The sequence below is a fragment of the Castor canadensis genome, chromosome 19 (genome assembly GCF_047511655.1).
Source record: "Castor canadensis chromosome 19, mCasCan1.hap1v2, whole genome shotgun sequence".
Classification (NCBI taxonomy): domain Eukaryota; kingdom Metazoa; phylum Chordata; class Mammalia; order Rodentia; family Castoridae; genus Castor; species Castor canadensis.
In genome coordinates, this window is record NC_133404.1 from 5,304,068 (window position 1) to 5,326,824 (window position 22,757).

The 22,757-nt window shown below is 47.3% G+C and overlaps 1 protein-coding gene and 1 non-coding gene across 2 annotated transcripts; both read right to left on the reverse strand.

Annotated features, from left to right (window-relative positions):
• Nucleotides 1–797: 797 nt before the first annotated feature.
• On the reverse strand, nt 798–7,666 carry Cyp1a1 (cytochrome P450 family 1 subfamily A member 1). Its single transcript, XM_020187046.2, has 7 exons — nt 7,524–7,666; nt 4,213–5,086; nt 2,891–3,017; nt 2,713–2,802; nt 2,498–2,621; nt 2,293–2,379; nt 798–2,170 (listed from the first exon to the last, which is right to left on the reverse strand). Exons 2-7 carry the CDS (start codon nt 5,047–5,049, stop codon nt 1,861–1,863), a joined length of 1,575 nt encoding a protein of 524 aa, XP_020042635.1. The 5' UTR covers nt 5,050–5,086; nt 7,524–7,666; the 3' UTR covers nt 798–1,860.
• Trnag-acc (transfer RNA glycine (anticodon ACC)) lies at nt 5,439–5,507 on the reverse strand. Its single transcript has one exon. It is a non-coding gene; the product is annotated as a tRNA-Gly (tRNA).
• Nucleotides 7,667–22,757: the final 15,091 nt, after the last annotated feature.

Consider the following 22,757-nt stretch of genomic DNA (forward strand, 5'->3'; position numbering starts at 1 on the left):
AGTCCCATGGTTTGAACTCAGGGCCTCATGCTTGCTGGGCAGGCACTCTACCATACCAGCCACTCAACCAGCCCACAAGTTATTTTCTAAGCAAGATATATATATGAGTGAGAGTAACTGGGCACCAGATTTCTCATCTCCACACTCAAAGAGGGTTGCTCCAGCTGATTGCAGCTTGTTCCTGTGGTTGGCCTGAACCTCTTGGTGAGCGGAAGCTCTCTCCCCCTGTCAGAAAGCATGGATGGCCACTGCTGTCACTACACAATGTTCAGGTAGAAGGCTGGGCTGAGGTGACACAAGGGAAGGGTCACATCCCAAGATGCATCTCCCCTTAGCCCTTTGGTGAGAGCAGTTCCTGGACATGTGGGTTATTTGCCACTGCCACTCTGTCATCCCAGCTGGACAGGGACTTTCAGCCTTGAAAAGTGGGTCACAGTCTGCTTATGGGAACCCCATAATCAAAGACCTTGTTCTCCATCAGTGGTTAGCCTCAGTTGTTCTAACAGAGCTATAACCTGAACCAGGTCATGAACAGTGAGGAGCAGGTTACACGTTCTAAGCTGAAACTCCCTCTTCCCCCAAAACTGTGATCTGATTCATCTGATGCTGTGAGCTGCTAGTGAGACTGCCTCTCATCCTTCCAGGAAGACTTAACTCAGATATCCCAAAGACCTTGGAACTTCTCCCAGCATCCCTTGCCCCACTCAGTCCCATCCCCAGCGCTGGACTCCACCTTCCCGTAGGCAGGTCTGATGTGTTTATGGGTCAGACCCTTCAATCAGATTGGGAGGCTCCTGAAAGCAGACACTGTTTTATTCACTTCATACCTCCAAAGATTACTTTCCATCAATGTGTGATAAGTTAGAGAGGGAGGGAAACCTTGAATGACAATCTTGATTTCTAAACAAACTGCCTGAAAGCAGTGCCTTCACCTCTTATTGGGACTTCTCTTTCCCCTTCCCCACAGGAAAATCCCACATAAGTTTGGGCCCAAGGGATACATGTAGATGAGTGATGGCTTCATCCAAGATTCAAAGGCTCTCCACCTGTAGGACTTCTAGATAATGTTTTTATTTAGCTCAGATAGCTGTTTTCTGTACATTTCTGAAAACTTGGGTTAGAATTTTCTCTGCTGCATTACATAAGTGGTTCTAAAACTCTTAGATATGATTAATACCCATGGGCAAGCACAATGCAGGCCAGAATAAAAAGGTCCTGTGTACAAACATTTTTTAAAAAACATCTAATGCAGAGTATACAAATGTGACTAAAATACAGGTAATTCCTTCATTCCAGCCCAGGTCCTCATGCCTGGAGAGTCGCAGTTCCTCTGCTTTCTGGTCCTCTTAAACACAAGTCTCACTCCCTCCTGGACAGGAACAGGGAGCCTTACAAGGTCAGGAGGCAGCCCTGTTTGCTCCAGTCTGGAGGTAGGGCAGACATGCCCAAGCACAGTATCTCAGACCCAAGTGGTCAGGTTGCTTGGCCAGTGCAAGTGGTGAGAACCCTTACTCCCCATTGTCAAAGAGACCAGATTGGCCCTGGCATCGCCTGCTTCAAGTGTTTCTCAAGCCCACCAGCTGCTGGACACAGGTGTTCCCAAAGAGCTTTTTTGAGGTGTTCAGAGGCACAAAGGCCTGCTAACCCTACCAGGCCTCCTAGCTCATGCTTAACTTCAGAAGGCTGTGTTGGCTCCTGTGGGGCCTCTGCTGTGCTCACTGTCTGTGGTCAGTGTGGAGAGGGTCAAGTCCAGGTTAGGGGGCAGGCATGACCTTTCAGCATCTGCGAGTTTCCGTGAAGTTTAGACCTGACTGGACCAGCCCCATGGACTGATGCACTGTCAGGCCAGGTGGACAGAGTCTATGCTCTAGGGCACTCAGGCCCAGAAAAGCGCAGCTGTGTTTGGAAGTACTCACAGGGAGGATGCTTTACACTTAGCCCATAGATGGGGGTCATGTCTACCTTCTTGCCTGGGAGTACACTGAATTCTACCTGCTGCAGCAGGATGGCAAGGAAGAGAAAGACCTCCAGGCGACCAATGTTCTCCCCAATGCACTTCCGCTTGCCCAGGCCAAAGAGAATGACCTTCTCACTCAGGGACTTGTCTAGAGTGCCATCAGGGGTGAGAAACCGCTCAGGCCGGAACTCTGATGGGTCACCCCACAGCTTCCTGCAAAGAGAGGGAGGCAGCTGAAGGAGCAGCTCTAGGGCTCAGAAGACCAACTGGGTTGAACCCCAAAGGACAAGAGGACCCAGCCCACCCAGGAGTTTCCACCGCCTCTCTTAACTTACTGGTCATGGTTGATCTGCCACTGGTTCACAAAGATACAGCGCCCCTTGGGGATGTAAAAGCCATTCACACTTGTGTCTTTTGTGGTGCTGGGGAGAGAGGAAGTTCAGCTAGCCTCAGAGCTACAAGGGAATCCCCTTGTCTTCCATGCATGTCCCTCCCACCAGATGGTGGATTAGAGTAAGGCTCAGATCTATGGGGCCTCACCTGTGGGGGATGGTGAAGGGGACGAAGGAGGTGTGTCGGAAGAGCTCCAGGATGAAGGCCTCCAGATAGGGCAGCTGGGATCTGTCAGAGAGCCGAGGCCTCCGCTCCCGGCCAATCACCGTGTCTACAGAACACAAAGGTCCAAATAGACTCAGAGGCTGCCCAGACTTGGCAGGGCCCCCTCCTAAAACCCTTTGAATGGAGCCACCACCTACCCAGCTCCTTCTGGATCTTTCTTTGTATGCTAGGATTCGTTACCAGGTACATGAGGCTCCAGGAGATGGCAGTGGTGACTGTGTCAAACCCTGGACAGGGCAGAACAGAAAGAGATATTAGGTCTATGGTAGGTTGGACCATTTGAGTGCAGGAAGGGCACACTGGGGTAGTGCATACCAGCCCCAAAGAGGTCCAAGGTAATAGCAATGATCTTCTCATCTGGGAGCTGAATATTGGCATTCTCATCCAGCCTCTTTTCCTGACAGTGCTCAATGAGGCTGTCTGTGATGTCCCGGATGTGGCCCTGGGTAGGAAAGACACACAGGTAAGCAAGATCCCAAGCCTACTCTCTTTTTTTTTTTTTTTTTTTTTGGTGGTACTGGGGCTTGAACTCAGGGCCTACAACTTGAGCCACTCCACTAGCCCTTTTTTGTGATGAGGTTTTTCAAGACAGGGTCTCGTGAACTATTTGCCCAGGCTGGCTTCGAGCCATAATCCTCCTGATCTCTGCCTCCTGAGTAGCTGAAATTACAGGCCTGAGCCACCAGTACCCAGCTAGTCCATCACTATTGCTAACACCTTTGCTCAAGAGGTGACACTTCTGAGGCTGCTGTCTCAGCTTCTCTCTGCCTCTCCAACTTCCTCTCCTACCTTAGAGCACTGGTGGCCTCAACTCAAGGGACATCAGACACACAGAGTCTGATACAGATATCTTCTGGATGTGCCCTTCTGGATGGTAGTTACCATGAGACCAGGAGACAAACTCTTAAACTCTTTCTGGGCCTTGCAACTGGCCAAGGGTCCTGCAAGAAGTAGTTATTCAGTGCTCTTGTCTGATGGAAACATAGATGGGCAAGTTAAGAAAAAGCTCTATTTCCTAGGACAAATGTGGTAGCTCACACCTGTTATTTCAAAAAATAAGCCAGGAATGGTGGCACATGTTTGTGGTCTCAGTTATGTGTGAGGCCATAGGTAGGTGGATCATGATCTGAGGCTAGCCCTGGGCAAAAACCTGACACCCTTCCTGAAAAGTGACTAAAAAGGCAAAAAAGGGCTGGGGGTACGACTAAAGTGGTAGAGTGTCTAGCCAGAGCTAAGCCCTGGGTTCAAATGAAAGGATGCCAGTGGCTCACACCTGTAATCCTAGCTACTCAGGAGGCAGAGATCAGGAGGATCATGGTTTGAAGCCAGCCTAAGCAAGTAGCTCATGAGACCCTATCTCAAAAAAACCCATCACAAAGAAGGGCTGGTAGAGTGGCTCAAGGTGTAGACCCTGAGTTCAAACCCCAATGCTGCAAAAAAAAAAAAAAAGGATGGCTGGATGGAAGAGAAAGAAAGAAGGAAGGAAGGAAGGAAGGAAAGAAGGAAAGAAAGGTTCTATTTCCTTGCCTTGCCAAGGATGGACAAGGGCGGAGCCACTACTGGCTTCAGATTTGTCTCTGACCTCTCAGTCCCTGACCCTAGCTTCCCACCAGCCACCTGCCTCTCCCAGTCTGTACCTTCTCATATGTTCTGTAGTGATCCTTGATTATCTTCTGCACGAACCTGTAGAATTTCTCATTCAGGTCCTTGAAGACTTTCAGGGAAGGGTTGGGCAAGTAGCGGAGGATAGGGATGAAGTCGGCTGGGAATCCAGAGGCAGTCACCTCCCCAAACTCATGACTCAGGCTGACTAAACTAAACAACTCTTGGTCATCGTGGTCATAGCGCTGACCAAAACACATGGCACAGATGATGTTGGTCACTGACACCACCACATATCTGCAGGGGTCGAAGTGCCCAGCCTCTGCCATCACCTGCTGAAACTTGCTGATTAGGGACTCAGCCTCCTTGGTCACATGCTCCTCCAAGTAGCAAGAGGATGCAGAAGCTGGGCTCAAGGCAGTGGAGAAACTCTTCAGGGCATTCTGGGCCAGGCGCCTGCGGGCAACCCACACTGGCCCACTGTCTGGGTTGAAGGTCATGCTATCACCATTGCCAACTAAAGTGAAGCTGTAGAGGTCTGGCCGGCCCTTGAAATCATCCCCCTGCTTCACTAGGGCCTGCCGGATGGTGTCCAGGCCACTCAGTACCACCACGGGTGTGGAGCCAATTCGAATCTGCAGCACATCCCCATAGTGCTGGCTCAGCTTGGCCAGTGTCAGGTGTGGGTTCTTCCCCAGGGTAAACACGTGCCCAATCAGGGGCCAGCCCCAGGGTCCCGGTGGACTCTTGAGACCTTTGGGGACCTGGTGCCTTGAGGCTCTGACCACCCATAGCACCAGGCAGAAGACAGTAGCAGTCAGGAGCAACTCCATGGCTGAGACAGGGACTAGGAGTCCATACACAGAAAGCATGTTCAGTGTAGAGAGCTTTGAGGTGGCTGCTGAGAGACTGGGCAAGAAGAAAAAAAAACAAGCCATCAGATGGAGGATGGAAGGAGCCAATATCCAATAATATCAGCATGCAAGTCCAGGAAAAGAGAAAACTTCCACTCTGAACTGCTCACTGGGCACAAAGGGGAGGAGGAGGTGGCAGGCAAAAGTTCTTTGTTGAGCTGCCACTCTGTGCCAAGAATTTCAGTCATTTCTCATTCAGTCCTAGCCACAAGCCTGTGATGAAGGCTGTAGTGAGGCTCAGAGAGGGTAAGTAACATGCTCAAGATCACAGTCAGGGAATATTCAATAGACTCTGAACCCAAGTTGCCCAATTTCAGAACACCTTATCTTCTTTTTTTCTTTTTTTTTGGTGATACTGGGGTTTGAACTCAGGGCCTCATGCTTGGTAGGCAGGAGCTCTACCACTTGAGCCACTCTGCCAACCCTTTTTTTGTGTTGGATATTTTCCAGATAGGAGCTCATTGACTATTTGCCCAGGCTAGTCTCCAACAGCTATCCTCTTGATCTCTGCCTCCCGAGTAACTAGGATTATTACAGGTGTGACCCACTGGCACCCAGCTAAAACACCTTCTCTTACTGCTGTACCAATCTAAAATAGCAACTTCCAATCTCAGTCTGTGATTTCCTTCAGCATCAGTTTGGTCATTTACTTCACATCTTCCTAAACTCAGCTTTAAATCCACCCAGGTATCATTACCCTAAAATTGTATGAAACAACCCAACACATCCAAATAAACACATAATCGAACATGTGTCACCCCAAGTCCCTTTGAGTCCTGCCCACCACATTTAAGAAAACTATGCTCTCAGGAATTAGGGATCATCCACTTCTTTGGCTCATTTCATATTTGGGCAAACTGACCTCCAGAGGGGGTAATGACTTCCCCAAAGTCACCCAGCAATCAGTGACAGAACCAGGGCTCAGAGCTCTGATGGAAAGTTCTCTGGAGGAAGTGTCCAGCTGTTATCACAAACACCTCCCTTTGAAGATCAATGACAGAATTTTTCTAGAACCCACAGTTCTCTAGGGTTGAATCCCAGAATCTAGGGAATAACACCAAACCCTAGTACACAGTAAGACAGAAACAGGAAGGCCACACTGCCCAAGCTACACTGCTCCCAGCTCCAGCTGTCTGAGTTAAATTGACCCTTAGTTTAAAAGCAGCTAGAGACCAGCTAAATAGGGCTCCTAGTAGCAGAAATCCAGGCCAGGTTTTTGTTGTGCTCATTTCTCAATGAATGAATAGTTTAGGCCTACCCTCTTTTGCAGGTCCCCAGGGAGCAGAGAGTAAATGAAAGATGCCCATCAAGCCATGGCTGTAAGAAAACTCCAGACTGGAATACAGGAAATAAGGAATGGATTGGAACAGAAGCTGAGCTGAGACGTTGGCGCTAGGCTTGAAGGTGTACCAATCATGGGCCACTGGACTAGAAGTCAGAACTGGTTATTTTACCTTTCTGGACTCCAATTACACAACCTAAGAGAGAGGCTGGGACAGGATCTCCTAATTCAGAGTGCCCTGCCTAATCCTACAGAGACCCAAATGTACCCTGGTGATCCTGACAGTCTTACCAGCGAGGTTTCCCCACAGGGAACCACACAAGACAAGGAAATGTATGGCTCCTACCTCAAATCCTACAGCTGCCTCAGAGAGAGAGGAAGGCTTCCTGGAGGAGCAGAGTCCCAAAGCACAACAGATCCCTGGTTCCCTGAGTGAACCAGGGTGTGTCAGCCTTGGTGTGCCATGGTGTCCCCTTCCACACCATGAGTGCCCAAAGAACCTCCAGCCTATATACGATGGTAAGAAGCCAAGGGAAATGTGCCTGATGAGTTTTCCGGGGCTGGTGTTTCCAGCTCCCTGCAGCAGACAGTCTGCCACACTGATGGTCTCCCAGCAAAGGATAGAGAAGACAGTGAGTGGGATGGGGAAGCCCCTAGGTAGTGCCCAGGCTCCTGCTCTGATCAGCCTCTCTTGTCTGGTCCAGGACCTCTCATTTCTGACGAGTCACTTTTTGAGAGGGCAGAGGCCACTTGAAGCAGCTTTAAGATAGGGAAAAGTACAGCTAGAAAGAATCCAGTCCATTCCCTCCATCCAATACCTGCCCACCCAGGGGAAGCATCCCACCATGCAACCAGCAGCTGCGCTCAAGTTGTCCCATCAGGCAGCCCTGATGGGGAAACCCCAAGATGGTCAGGAAGTTGATGGAGATTTAAGCTGGAGCCTGGGTCCTGGAGTCCTGAAAGGGAGGGTAGAGGCATCTATAGCTAGAGATCTGATACCAGCTACTGGACCTTGGGCAAGTCCTGTTCTTCTGCTGGCCACCAAAGACGCTCTTTTTGGAAGAGCTAGGCCAGTGGCTACCTAGGAAAACCTACAGTTACCAAAAATGTTCCTTTAATTGGGGCAAGCTCAAAGTCCCCCAGCACTCACCTGTGGCTGTGAGAAGGTGCTGAGCTGAGAATGATCTCTGGGGCCAGGGACCCCCAAAGAGGATCAGAAAGGCTCCAAGTCACCTTCAGGGTGAGAGTGAAGGCACCACCACCTTTATAGGAGGCTGTGCGTGTGGCCACGCCCCCTTTCCTGGAGCGTGGTGATGGGACAGGGGGAGGGGCGGCATGTGGGACGAAAGAGGGGGAAAAGGGAGGGGGCTCATAGCTCTAGGAAAAAGAAGGGGGTTGGAGATAGGCAAGAACCCACTATGGGACAACTTATCTAGGCGCCGATATGTAAAAGGGTGACAGTTTGGGACACCTGGGACGCCTCACTTCCAAGCACTCCAGGGACAGCAAAGAACCCAGCTGAGAGAGGGGATTGAGGGAGAAGTCCCAAGACAGTCCAAGAGAGGACATGAGGAGGACCCCATTCCCGGGGCACGCAAACGCCTCTTTATTTTTGCATCCACCAGAACACGGTGTGTACAGGTGCCTGTCCCCCACGACACACCAGTGAGTGCCAGACGGGGGCAGGTTTGCTTGGTGGCGACCTCCTCTCCGCCAACATGAGTTACTGAGTCCCGGCTTGCGTGAGAATCGCAGCGACCCCAGCCCTGAGGTCACCGGCCGGAAGGCCAGAGGCGCCATAAGACTGGCCTTCTCCCCCAGAGCCCGGGCCATGAGACCACGGGCAGGAGTGGGAGGCAGACGTACAGTGTACCCGAGCGCTCAGTACTGGCGCAGCGCAGCGCCGCTTCTAGGGTCACCTTAGGCGTGCTGCCACCTAGGGACCCCTCCGCCCGGGACCCTCCCGGCCCAGGGCTGCTGGCATTTTGGGTTGGCGAGGCAGAGAAATCGGGCGGCGGGTGGGGATGCATGCACGGCTAGGTGCGGATGGCGGAGGATAGGACGGTCCAAGGAGGCAGCGGGAGGGAGCCCGGGGTCACCAAGGGGCGCCTGACGCGCAGGCTCCCCGACTGCTTGCGTGCGCCTGCTGCTTCTCCCCGGGGGCAGAGGTCGGGCGGCCCATCCCCGCCCCACCTGGCCGGGGGCGCGGTGCCCGGGAGTTGCGTGAGAAGCGTCCGGAGGCCCGCGCAGCCACCCAGCGGCCCCACTCCCCCGCCGGGCGCGGGTCCCAGCGCAGTCACGCTAGGGATGGGGGTGGGGGGAGTCGGGGGCGCGGCTCTTAAAGGGCCAGTCTCTGGCTGGGCGTCTGGGTCGGGGTGGGAGTGGAGGGGTAGGAGCCGACCGAGCAAATCAAGCGAGCCCTTGGATGTGGGGGGAGGGGAGCGGTGCAAAGGGCCAGGCTTGCGTGCGGAACTCGGCTTCTGCCTGCTGGCGAAGGCCTGCGCGTGTCCACATTTTTGGGTCCACGCCTGTGGCAGGACACGCAGCCCTGCGCCGCCCGGCACGCCTGGCTGTCTGCCTCCGAGGCTGTCTCCACCCCTGCCGAGCTCTCCCAGTGTAAGTGATCCAGGGAGAAAACCTATATTTGCGTGTCTAGCTCAACCAGTCCCGAGCTGTCATCAGCTGCCCTTCCTGAGCTGCTCCTGAACCCAGAAAACAACCACATTCACCCTCCTCACCTCCCACTCCTGTCAGATGCCTCCCCATGCATTGCACAAATATTTACCAACCACCTACTGTGTGCTAGGCACTGGCAATTGATGCAGAAGCGAACAAAAACTGACAAAGGCTTTTTCTTTCTTTGGTGGTAGTGGGGTTTGAACTCAGGGGTCTCACACTTGTTAGGCAGGCACTCTACCACTTGAGCCACTTCGCTAACCCTTTCTTGTGTTGGGTACTTTTAAAGTAGGGTCTGGCGAACTGTTTGAGTGTCCTGGAACCTTGATCCTCCTGATCTCTGCCTCCCAAGTAACTAGGATTACAGGGGTGGGCCACCTGCGCCTAGAGAGGACGGCTCCTTTGATGGAGCTTGCATTCTGATGGGAGGAGATAAACAGTAAGCAACAAAATGCAGAGAATGGCAAAGGATACAAAGTACTATGGAAAGAATTAGGCAGCCAGGCACAGGTGGCTCACGACTGTAATCCCAACTACTGACAAGGCAGACATTAGGAAGATCATGATAAAAGGCCAGCCAGGGCAAAAAGTTAGCAACACCCCATCTCAACCAATTAGGTGGGTGTGATGGGAAGTGCCTGTCGTTACAGCTATACAGATTACAGTCCAGGCCTGCCTGGGCAAAAATGAGTAACTAAAAAGAAAATAAGTAAATAGAAATAAAAAAGTGCTGGGGCATGGGTCAAGTGGTAGAGTGCCTGCCCAGCATGTTCAAACCTCAGTACTGCCAAAAAAAAAAAAAGCACATTCTAGTTAAGTTTAAATATTTTTTTTAGCAGTGCTAGGGTTTGAACTCAGGATCTCACACTTGCTAGGTAAGCACACCACTTGAGCCATTCTGCCAGCCCTCTAGTTAAGTTTAGAATCTTTAGCTTTCTGTCGTCTTTCAAAATATTTGCCAGATATAATGTTCAGAACTGTGTAAAAGTTAACACCCAATACCACATTTTCCTTTTTTTAATAGTACTGAAGTTTGAACTCAGCGCCTACACTTGAGTCACTCTGCTAAGCCCTTTTTTGTGAGGGAATTTTTTTTTTTTGCAATAGGATCTTGTGAACTATTTGCCCGGCTGGCTTCAAACCACAGTCCTGATCTCTGCCTCCTGAGTAGCTAGGATTACAGGCATGAACCACCAGTGCCCAACTTTCCTTTTTTCTCTTTTTTTGCAGTACTGGGCATTGAGCTCAGGTGCTATACTGCTTGAGCCTCTCTGCTAGCCCTTTTTGTGTTGGTTATTTTTGAGCTAGGATCTCACTTTCTGACTTAGTTGTGCTTTTCCAGATAGCTGGTATGACAGGCATGTACCACTACACCAAGGCATTGTTTGTAATGGGGTTTCATGAACTTTGCCAAGGCTGGTCTCAAACTGTGATCTCCCAATCTCCACTTCTTGAGTAGCTGGGATTACAGGTGTGCACCACCATGTCCAGCCTAACATCACGTTTTCTAAGAAATCCTTGAAGGCATTGGTGATTCTAATTTAAAAGAACTTTAATCATCATTGGAAATCTAAGTGACAATGGGGGGCTGATGGAATAGCTCAAGTGGTACAGCACCTGTCTAGCATAGCAAGCATAAGGCCCTGGTTCAACCCCAGTTCCACCACAAAAAAAAAAAGAAAGAAATTACGTAAGTGTCAATGTATTTCAAGAGTTAAAAATCACAGCTCTTTTAGAACAATTTTTTTAATTTCTGAAGAACTCATCCCTGACAATTCCAATTGAACATACTTCCCAAATCCCAAATTATTAAATGCATTATTTCAACTTCGAGGAGGAAAACTATAAAATGGAATTTATAAATTACTACATATAGGGTAGTAAAGTGAATATGGTGTAAAAACTGTGTACACAGGTATGTAAATGCAAAAATAAAAAAAATTTAAAAATTATTACATATGTAAATAAATACACTATTTTAACTTGAGAAATTCTATATTCAAGGTACAAATGATGAATGTTTTTCACTGTTCTATTTGAGTCCATTCCATTCTTTATCATTTTTACCCCCATATTTTAAAATTATGACCAATCCATTAATCTTAACTGAACAGTCAATTGGTACCAGTCCTGCATACAGTATGTCTTTGAACAAGACCAGGACTCAAAAGGCTGGAGTATTTATAAGAACATCAATTAGAAACACTTTAGAATTTGAAAGTGGTTTTTTGCCGGAGGAGGGGCAGGAGAGACAAAAGAACATTTCACAGAAAAGACTTCATTATGATTTAATGTAACATCTTCATTTAGTCTTACCTGACAAACTTACATAGCTACATACTTACCAGAGTGGTTTTTGTGGCTTTTTTTTTTTTTTTTTTGAGGAGGGCAGTACTGGGATTTGACTCAGGGCCTTGAGCTTGCTAGGCAGGCGTTTTTCCATTTGAGTCTCACTCTCAGCCCTTTTTACTTTAGCTACTTCTTGAATAGGGTCTTGGATTTATGCCAGGGTTGGCCTGGTCTGTGAGCCTCCTATTTACACCTCCCTTGTAACTGAATACCCTTGCACCACCATACCCAGCTTTTTATTGGTTGAGATAGGGTCTCGAATTTTTTGCCTCATCTGGCCTCAAACCATGATCTTCCTGATTTCAGTCTCCCAAGTAGCTAGGATTATGGTTGTGAATCATTGCCGCCAGCCAGAATTGTCTTTTCAAAAATGCAAAATCTCTGTTACCATTTGATTAACGCCCTTGGATATCTGAGGATAGAAGCCAAATCCTTTAGCAGAACCTACCACAACTGCTCACTTTACTTCCAATGTCTGTGACTTGGTGTCTCAGATAAAACATCACTTCCTCCTGGGTCCCCTCGGGGTCCTCACAGCATGTGAGACTTCTCCAGCACTTCTCTACAGTTGTTCCCAGGACATTTGAACCTCCCTATGACCCAATCTGCCTCTTCTTCCTCCATACCCTGCCACAGAAACCAGCCTGTGGGAAACTGATGGAATACACCGATTACTGATAAGATACAATGATTATTAAAGAAATTAGACACAGCCTCATTATAGATGGGGTACATGGTAAGAGTGAGGTTGAGCTCAAAATGTACAATGGTGGAACTTAGGTAACAGAATAGGCAGGAGACAAGGGAGGTGCTAGTGGCCTTTCTTTGCATTCTTCCATTCATTCTACTTGCTGCTCTTTTTTTTTTTTAAGCACTGGGATTTGAACTCAGGGCCTCATGCTTGCTAGGCAGGCACTTTTACCACTTGAGCCGCTCTGCCAGCCCTTTTTTGTGATGGGTTTTTTCAAGATAGGGTCTTGTAAACTATTTGCCCAGGTTGGCTTCAAACCACAATCGTCCTGATCTCTGCCTACTCAGTAGCTAGGATTACAGACGTGAGCCACTGGTGCCTGCCTTCACTGCATCTCTTACTTAGCCCAAGTTGCTTCATGGTACCCAAGAGAGGTCTGTCCTTCAGTCCCACTTGGATCAAAAGCCACAGAGTAAAAACAGCCTACATGGGAGTCATGGCAAGGAAGTGGGGAGCAAGGCATTTCCAGATCCTCCCCTCCCCCCCGCCAGCCTGCTCTGCAGCCACCCTCTCCCTCAGCTTTCTAGAGTCCTCAGCAGTGCCGAAGCTCCAGCCTGGTGTCCAGGCCTGGAAGACCATCTAGCGCTGGGGCTCCTGGCCAGGGATCCAGGAAACCCCTGAGTTTGTTAGAAGGTGAATTGCCTCATGTTCTCTAAGGGGCTCTTTTTTTTTTCTAAGGGGCTCTTGACTCCAAAGAAATTTATTAACTGCTAGAGCCATCTCCTTTCCCACTTCTCAGCTGGAAGGACCGATGCCAGAAAGGAAAAGGCCCAATGACATGTGACCAAGGAAAACAGAGCCTAGAATTGTGGAATCTTGTTTCCAGGCCAGGGCTTTTCCCTCAACGAAAGCCCCAGGAGACAGCCTCAGGCCCTGAGCCAGGGCCTCCACCGGGACCCTAGGACAGAAGTCAGGTGTACTGGGGTTACAAAGTACTTTGCACTTCTCATCACCACAACTGTCTAGGCTAATAGCCACAACAATGAAAGGGGGACCTCACTGATCCCAGAGCAGAGAAGGAGGCAGGAAGTTCAAGGACCTTGGCCGGGAACTGAACACCCAATCCTGGGTCAAAGTTTTCATGCCTTTGCGTGAGAAGCTCTTTGGCTAGGATTCCCTAGTGATCGATACCAGGAGTTCAGGGGCAGAGGGGAGGAGAGAGAGCTCTGAGCTGTAGGGATGTAGATAGCTGAGAGATTTGGCCTAACAGAGTCATCCAGCCTAGACCCTTCAATCAGCACTGCTATGTAGCAAAGGGATGGGAGACAAGCAAAACCTCAAAAATCCCTTCCCCCATGGTGGAGTCAGGAGCCACACCTGAACCAAACTTGTGCTGAACCAGAGAAGACTGGGGAAGGGGCAGAAGTGTCAAAGGGACTCTCTGAAGTGTGGAGAGCTAGAGAAGGGTCACAGAGTGTAAGGAACATAAGAAGAACATTCCTGGCATGGACAGAGGGCACAGCTTGGACAAAGAGTAGTAGTGGGAGGTCCGGGGAAAGTAGTTTGGGAAAAGCAAAGTTTGAGTAGGTGTGGGGAACTAGGACTGTCTCTCACCCAGTCACCCTCTACGATGCCCAAGATCTCAGCCCCCGTGCCTAAAGAGCCAGAGAGATTCAATTGGCAAGAGTCCAGGGCTCAGTTGGGCAGCCCTTGGTTCCTTGGCTCTTGGCAGTTATAGTTAAGGTGACAATACTTTCCCAGGACAGTCTTGGTCAGGGCTTGTTGTCCTGCCATAATTATTAGAGTACCCTCTTGCACTCTCAAAAGATCCTAGAACAGGAGGCATGGCTCAAGTGGTAGAGCACCTGTCTCACAAGAACAAGGCCCTGAGTTCAAACCCCAGTACTAAAAAAAAAAAAAAAATTCCAGATTAATTTTTTTTAATTAAAAGTAAGTTATAGCTGGATGCCTTGGCTCACTCCTATAATCCTAGCTATTAGGGAGGCAGAGATCCAGAGGATCACGGTTCGAGGCCACCCCAGGCAAATAGTTTTCAAGACCCTATCTCAAAAAAACAGGGCTGGCGGAGTGGCTCAAGTGATAGAGCACCTGCCCAGCAATTGTGAGTCCCTGAGTTCACTGGGTACATGTCCCAAAATGCCCTGCCCAGGCTGGACAGAGTCATAAAAGAAGTCACCCTTGCCCTGCAGCTTCCCGATGCTTTCCCCTGTGCCAAAATGGCCCCCATCAGAACCACTTGTGAAGGCCAACTGTATCTCCCAAAGTCCCCAGGAAGGCGTGGGGATGTTGGGAGGTGTGTGCTTCTGCAGAGTTGATCAGCAGGGCAAAATCACTGTGCTGTTCCTCACACTCTCCCAGTAGTCTGGGAGCACAGCTCTCACTACCATTGTTGGCTGGAGGCCTGTTGACTGGGACTTGGGTCATTAAAGACAGTTTAAGAAAAGAAGTACTCACAAAGATATGGGTGGAGTACAGAGAAAGCAACACAGGACAGTATAGTAACATAGGCCTAAGTGACAGAGAACAGCCCTCACCACCTTAGCCCAAGTCATTTCCAAAACTGAGAGGGACTGTAAGGACAGGAGAGCTGCCTGGAAGCTGTCTTCGCAGGAGGGATGGAGGGGTGAATGTACTCTTCATTCTGTCATCGGCTCCCATCCCCCATCCTCCAGAGCCTTCCATCAACTAAACCCAGCAAGAAGCTAGAAGGTAAGGAGCAGGGGCCTCAGCACACAGAGCATGGAGTGAAAAAAGCATTTTCAGGCCAACCTGGGCCTGCAGTTATCTTATTTACCTGTTTCCTTATTTTAAATTTGATTTTTTTTTTTTTTTGAGACAGGGTCTCATGTTCCCCAGGCTGGTCTTGAGCTCTTGGGCTCAAGTGATCCTTCCTGCCTCAGCCTCCTGAGTGGCTGGGACTATAGGCTCATACCACCATGCTTGGCTGCTTGGCTTGTTTCCCTGCTATTGTCCCCATCTCCTCTGTGAAGGCACAGACTGCCTTCCTCACTGTTGAAAATTTCCTGTTAGAACAATGACTCCTCTTATATATGCATTTTATGTATTTATTTATTTATTTATTTTTGGCAGTGCTGGGGATTGAACCCTGGACCTCATGTACTCACTCTACTACTGAGTTATATCCCCAGTCCCAAGTGGCAACATAATTTATGCTCAAAGAGTACAGCTGAGCACCCACTATTTGACAGGAAGCGCAGTAAAAATCAGGAAGTAAGAGTATAGTGTGCCTCAGGTTGTTCACAGTGTAGAGAGGGAGGACAAAAATCAAAGCAATATGACATCATGGTGTTCATACCATGAAAGATCTGTACCAGAGCAGGGGCCAAGCTGGCCCAGTATTTGGGGAAGGACCGGCTTTAGTAGAGAGATGAGACTGTTTTATCATCAGTGCTCCATAGCGTTACACTGTCTATGCTGGAGGGTGTTTGCTGAATGAGAAGAGGTGAATGGGAGGCAGGTCAGGTGTTCCAGGCAGAGGGAACAGAATGTCTGCAGAAAACAAGAGGAATTGTAAGGTTTTTCCTCTGGCTGGGAAAGTTGTATGAGGGGGAAGAATGGGTGAAAAATGAGATGAGAGCTGGAACTTGCCCACCTGCCAGACTTGTTTGGAATGCCTTGAGAAATGGAGCTGACCTTGCCCAGATTTGCAATTTCAGAAAGTTCTCCTAGGGGGGAGCACAGAGCACGGACTGGAGGATGAGAAGGGCACCAAGCCTAGCGCTGCGGGTGGCTGGTTAAATTTAAAATCAAATTGGATCAAAACTTCAGTATCTTGCCTAGCAAGTGCAAGGTCCTAAGTTCAAACCCCAGTTCTGCAAAAAAAAAATCAGGATCTCAATTACATTATCTACATTTCAAGTGCTAGTGGATACCTTCTCAACAAAACAGAGAATCTCTTTTCTTTTTTTCTTCTTCTTCTTGTTTTTTTTTTTTTTTTTTGAAGTTCTGGGGATATAGAAAGTGTGCTAGGCAAGTGTTCTACCACTGAGCTACGGCCCAGCCTTATTTCCTATCGTCTCAGAAAGTTCTATTGGCCTAAAGACAGTGAAGCCAAATAGAGCTCCTGCAAAGTTGGCTGTGGGAAGCAATACTGACAGCCTGCTCCAGGGCAGAGGCCACAGTAACGGAGAGAAGGGGTCTGACTTGGAGTACTGAGTTGGAGTACTGACTTGGAGTACTGACTTGGAGTACTGAGTTGGAGTACTGACTTGGAGTACTGAGTTGGAGTACTGACTTGGAGTACTGAGTTGGAGTACTGAGTTGGAGTACTGACTTGGAGTACTGAGTTGGAGTACTGACTTGGAGTACTGACTTGGAGTACTGAGTTGGAGTACTGACTTGGAGTACTGAGGAGGTAGAATCTTGAGAATTTAGTGGGCAGTAAATGAGACCAGGTGTCTTTAAAAATTCCCAGGCCAGGTGCTGGTGGGTCACGCCTGGAATCCTAGCCACTCAGGAGGCAGAGATCAGGAGGATCATGATTAAAACCCAACCTGGGAAAATATTTCTTGACACCCTATACCAAAAAATATCCAACACAATAAAGGGTTGGCAGAATGGCTCAAATGGAAAAGCACCTGCCTAGCAAGTGTGAGGCCCTGAGTTCAAAATTCCAGTACTGCCAAAAAGAAAAGAATTCCTAGGCTTCTGGCAGGGTGATGACCCAGAGTGCAGTCTACTAGGCAGGTAGGTGACCATTTGTCCATCTGGGCATGATGGCAGGTACCTCCCGTGAAGTCTGGGCAGGAGTTTGGTGATAGGCCAGCCAAAAAAAAAACTACCACTCCTTGTGACTGAAGTCATCACAGGTGAGGAAGAAGCGGTGACGGGCTGCCCATTACAGGTGCATTGATGCAGGCTTGTACTCTTGCTTGTAAACACTAATCAGTCAACAAACCTTTCTCTGAGTGTGTGCTGTGTGCCAGTACCAGTGTTAGAGGCTAAAGATAGGAAGAAAAGCAAGGGCTGCCCCAACCTCTGTGACAGTCAGCTTTCTGTCATTGTTAACAAGTACTTAAGATGATGACTAATAAAGAGAAAAGGTTTATTTTGGCTCATAGCTTTAGAATTTTCAGTCCATAATGGGTTGGCCCCGTTGCTTTGGGGGAGACAGTGCAACATGATGGGGAGAGTGTGGCGTAACAAAACTGCTCACTTCATGGCCAGGAAGTGAAAAGAAAAGAAAAAGGAACCAGGGTCCCACACTCTGCTTCAAGGGCACTCCCACTAGACTTCACCTCTCAAAGGTTCCCCCACTTCCAATAGCACCAAGCTGGGACCAACCCACTAACACATGGGTCTTGAGGACACTTGAGACCCAAACCATAGCAACCTCCAAGGAACTCATGGTCCTGAGGGTAGACAGTGTGACAAGTACTGCTGAAGAGGGCAGTATGGGGGCTATAGGAACTCAGAGGGACTCAGCCAGGGTGGTGACAGCTGAGCAGGGTATAAAATGACAAGCAGGAGTTGGGCAGGGATTGTAGGGCAGAGAGCAAGTTTCAAGCAAAGGATTCAGCATATAGGGCTGGAGGTGTGGCTCAAGTGGTAGAGCGCCTGCTTTGCAAGCATGAAGCCCTGAGTTCAAACCTCAGTACTACAAAAAAAAAAACCATCCAGAGATGGTAAGGATGAACAGTATCAGAACCCTCTGACCCAGCTGGTAGGAGTAAAAGTTGACTCAGCTATTTTGAAAAATTGTTTGGTAGAATCTATTAAAGCTAGTCATTTACCTGTGACCTACCAATCCTAGCCCTAGGTCTATACACATTGTGCTGGGTGTGGTGGCTCACACCTATAATCCTAGCTACTCAGGAGGCAGAGATCAGGAGAATCAAGGTTTTGAGGCCAGCCAGGGCAAAAAGTTATTGAGATCACATCTCAAACAATAAAAAAAAAAAAAAAGAAAAGAAAAAAGCTGGGTGTGGTGGCACAGGCCTGCCATCCTAGCTACTTGGAAAGCAGAAATAAGAGGAAATAAGAGGATCACAGTCCAGGCTGGCCTGGCATAAATGTGAATCCCTACTCAAAAAATACTTAAAGCAAAAAGGACTGGGGGAGTGGAGTAAATAGTAGAGCACCTGCCTGGCAAGCACAGGGCCCATCATAACCCACACAGAAAGTAACTCAGAGGTCAAGCAATAGTCAGTCAAATAGATGAGTAAGCACTGGCATCCATATTGTAAAGGAACGTCATTTATGATAATAAGAATGACCCTCATTGTGTCATAAAAAAGAGTGTCAAATAACAAACCAGATTCAAGCCCAGGGAATTACATACTTAAACAAAAATGGTTAAGGACTGGAGGTGTGGCTCAAGCAGTAGAGCAGCTGCCTTGCAAATGTGAAGTTCTGAGTTCAAATCCCAGTACCACCAAAAAAAGAAAGAAATTTTTAAAAATGGTTAAAGCAGCTAGGCCTGGACATGCACATCTGTAATCCCAGCTACATGAGAGGTTTAAGTAGGAGGATCAAGGTCCAAGACTAGCTCCAGTCCAGGACCCTACTCAAAAAATAAACTAAAGCAAAAAGGGCTGGGCATGGTTTACACTGTAGAGTGCTTGCCTAACAACCATGAGGTCCTGAGTTCAAACCACAGTACCTCAAAAAAAGTGGTGAAAGCAATGTGTAGTACCAGAATGCCAGAAGCCTGTAATCTTGGCTACTTGGGAGGCAGAGGCAGGAGGATCTCAAGTTCAAGACCAACCCAGGCAAAGTTAGCTCAGGGACCTTATCTCAAAAACAAAATAGACACAGAAAAGACAGAGCAGTGTAGGGAGCTCAAATGGTAAAGTGCTTATTGGAGCCCCTGGGTTTAGGGTTTAATCTCAGTACCACAAAAAAAAAGGTTAAAATGGTAAATTTCATGCATATTTTACCAGGAGATATATATATATATATATATATATATATATATATTTTTTTTTTTTTTTTGTACAGGTGTTTGAACTCAGGGCGTCATGCTTGCTAGGCAGGCGCTCTACCATTTGAGCCTCTCCACCAGCCTCTTTTTTATGTTGGGTATTTTTAAGATAGGCTCTCATGAACCAATTGCCTGGACTGGCTTCAAACCGAGATCCTGCTGTTCTCTGCATCTTGAGCACCTAGGATTACAGGCATGAGCCACTGGCACCTGGCAAGGATTTTTTTTTAAATAAAAGGAAAACCACTGAACTATATAACACAAAGAGCACACCTTAATTTAAGTCACAGAGGGTGTGCTTGCCTAACATTTACAAGATCCCGGGTTCAATCCCCAGCACACACAAAGTAAATAAATACAGGATGGTTTTCAGTGGATAATACATAAATATTCATTTATCAGTTGTAACAAATACACTAATGCAAGATGTTAACAACGGGACATTTCAGACAGGCAGAGTGGCTCAAGTGGTAGAGCACCTATCTAGCAAGTATGAGGCCCTGAGTTCAAATCCCTGTACCACCCCAAGCCCCAAAAAAAACAATGGGGCACAGTGTCTCTATAGGAGCTGTCTGAACTTTCCACCCAATATTTCTATTAATCTAAAACTGCTCTAAAAAAATAAAGTCTATTAAGTTAAAACAAATTCCCTCCAAAAAAGCACACATCATGTGATTTTGTTTATATAAAAAATAAAAATGGATCAGAAAAATCCATGCAATTAGAAGTTGGGGTCATGATTACTTTGGGAAGGGAGCACATGGGGGCCTTCTGATCCTGATTGGGTTGCTCATGCTACCACATCTGGCCTATTTTGTTCATATGGGGTCTTGCTAAATTTTTGCCTGGTCTGGCCTCAAACCTTGAGTCTCCCCATCTCTGCTTCCCAAGTAGCTGGGAATATAGGTATGAGCCATTATGCCTGGCTACAGAGCAAGATTCTACCCTCACCTCCCCCACATTTTCAGGCTGAGCATGGTGACCCATGCCCATAATCCCAGCTACTTGGGAAGCTGAGGCAGAAGGATCAAGAGTTCATGGCCAGTGTTGGCAAAGTTAATGAGATCCTACCTCAAAAACAATACAAAAAACAAAAAGGGATGGGGACATGGCTCAAGTGGTAGAGCTCTTGCCTAATATTCGTGAGGACCTGGATTTATTGCCAGTACCACAAAAAAATTATTTAATATATACACCTTTCTGTTTCACCTCTTAAAGTTTTAAGAAACCATTAAAAAGAAAAATAATCTGTCATAGAGAAATGTCCAAATATTTATGTAAATACTCCCCACTTCTTGGGTGTGGGCTATGCATACTGACTTCCTTCCAAAGAGGCAAGGAGTAGCTTTACGGTGGGAAGCATGACAAACACTGTTCAGTCAGCTGGCCAAGGTCAACTGCAATAGTCCTGTTGATAGTGTGTGTGCCCTTGACACGAGAGGGTGTGATGAAACTGATGCTGTACCCCTGAGGTTTTCCTCCCAACAATCCACAACCTTGAGCTTACCAGGAGAGAAACAGCTGGCAAATTCTAACAGCAAACATCCTACAAAACACCTGGCCAGGACTCCTGAAAACTGTCAAGGTCATCAAAACCAAGGATAGCCTGAGAAACTGTCACAGCTAAGAATTATACAGAGACATGATGGGTACTAAATGTCCTATGGTGTCCCAGAGGACAGAAAAAAGGCATTAAATAAACACTAAGGATATCTAAATAAACAATGGACTTTAGTTCATTAATGAGAGAGAGAGAGAGAGAGAGAGAGAGAGAGAGAATGTCAATTTTCTATAAAAACCTAACCCAGCTTCAAAGTTGACCCTTGAGTGAGCTGAACTTACTGGAAAGGCAGACAGGAAGCAGTTTTCCTTTACTCTCAGCAGGTATTCAAGCCACTCTGTCACTCTGTCAGAGTCCCCTTTCTTGCTCCTTGACCTCACAGGTTGATCCTACAGCTTTCTCATTTTCAGGAATAAAAAGCCCATTTGAATCAAAATTTACTTCTCAAATCCAATTTCAGACTTGTCCTAATCCTCTTTTTAGACCTGACCAAGACTTGGATCTATCTTAAGGAGCCTTTTAAAAAATATATTTATCCATTTATTTTTTATTAGCATGTATTCGTTATACAGGGGGATTTATTGTGACAATTCCAAATAGGCTTATATTGTACATTGGTTTTAAGGAGCCTTTTATACAATGAACACCCATGATCACCTAGGTTCATGGGTAGCTGACGTTTCTCAAATGTACTTTCTCTTGACAGATAGTAGATGGGGGGTAGGTAAATAGATAGATAGATAGGTAGATAGATAGATAGATGATAGATGACTGGATGGATGGATAGATAGATAGGATAGATACATGGATGGATAGATGGATACATAGATGATAGATTGGATTGATTATGATAGATAGGTAGGTAGATAGATGATAGTTAGATAAATTGACAGATTAGATAGATAGGATAGATACATGGATGGATGGAGGGATGAATCGATGGATAAATAGATGGAAGTGTATTTTTTGAAGAGTTAGGGATTCGAGTGATGCTCCAGCCTCTGGAGAAGTCACAGCTCCCTGAGTAGCTGAAACTGCAAGTGCAGCCACACCACACCCAACTAGAATTTTTCTTTCCGTTTTCTTTTTCTTTCTTTTCTTCTTCTTTTTTTTTTTTTTTTGTCATACTTGCTAGGCAGGCTGTCTACCACTAGAGGAAGCCCTAGTGTACTTTTTAAAAACAGAACCATTTGAAATAAAACCTCACCCCCAAATAACATTGATAGCATTGATCTCTGAGAGCAAGGATGCAGTCATAATGCCATTGTCCACACCTAGGAAAATTAGCACTCACCCCAAATATTCAATTTCCAGTCCATGTTCACATGTCCCTAATTACCCCCAAAATATCTTTTGTATGTTAAATTTTTTTGTCAAATCCAGGATCCAATCAGCTTCACATATTGCATTTGCTTATTTCTTATTTCTTTCTAGTCTCTTGGCTCTAGCACAGACCCGTCTTTTTTTATTTTTCTTCCTAATTATGTTGACCATTTTCAAGAATACAAGCCACCTGGGTGCTGGTGACTCACGCCTATAATCATAGCTACTGGGAGGCTAGGATCAGGAGGATCACAGTTTGAGACTAGCCTGGGGAAATAGTTGGAGCTGTAAGACTTTGTCTTACACAGTAGAGCAACTGCTTTGTAAGCACAAAACCCTAGGTTCAAACCCCAGTTCCACAAGAAAAAAAAAAACAAAAAAACAAGCCAGTTGTCATAAGGAACAACCCACGGCATGAACTTTCTTCATTAGCTTTTGTGTGTGTGTGTGTGTGTGTGTGTGTGGTACTAGAGTTTGAACTCAGGGCTTTGGACTTACAAAGCAAGCACTCTACTGCTGGAGCCACACCTCCAGTCCCTTCATTCGCTTTTTTGTGACAGGGTCTTGCTATGTAACCCAGGCTGGCCTGGAACTCCTATGTAGCTCAGGCTTCCTTCAACTCATGGTCCTCCTGCTTCAGTATCTGAGTGCTGGGATTACAGGCATGTACCACCATACCAGGCCTTTGTTAGCATTTTAATTTCATACCATCTCTTAGGAGAGAGGGTGGTGAGAGAGCCTCTCTGTAGAATACAGACTCCTCAAAAATAAAAAAAGGGAGGAAAGGGTGCTTGGTATGTGGTTTGGAGGTAGAGCACTT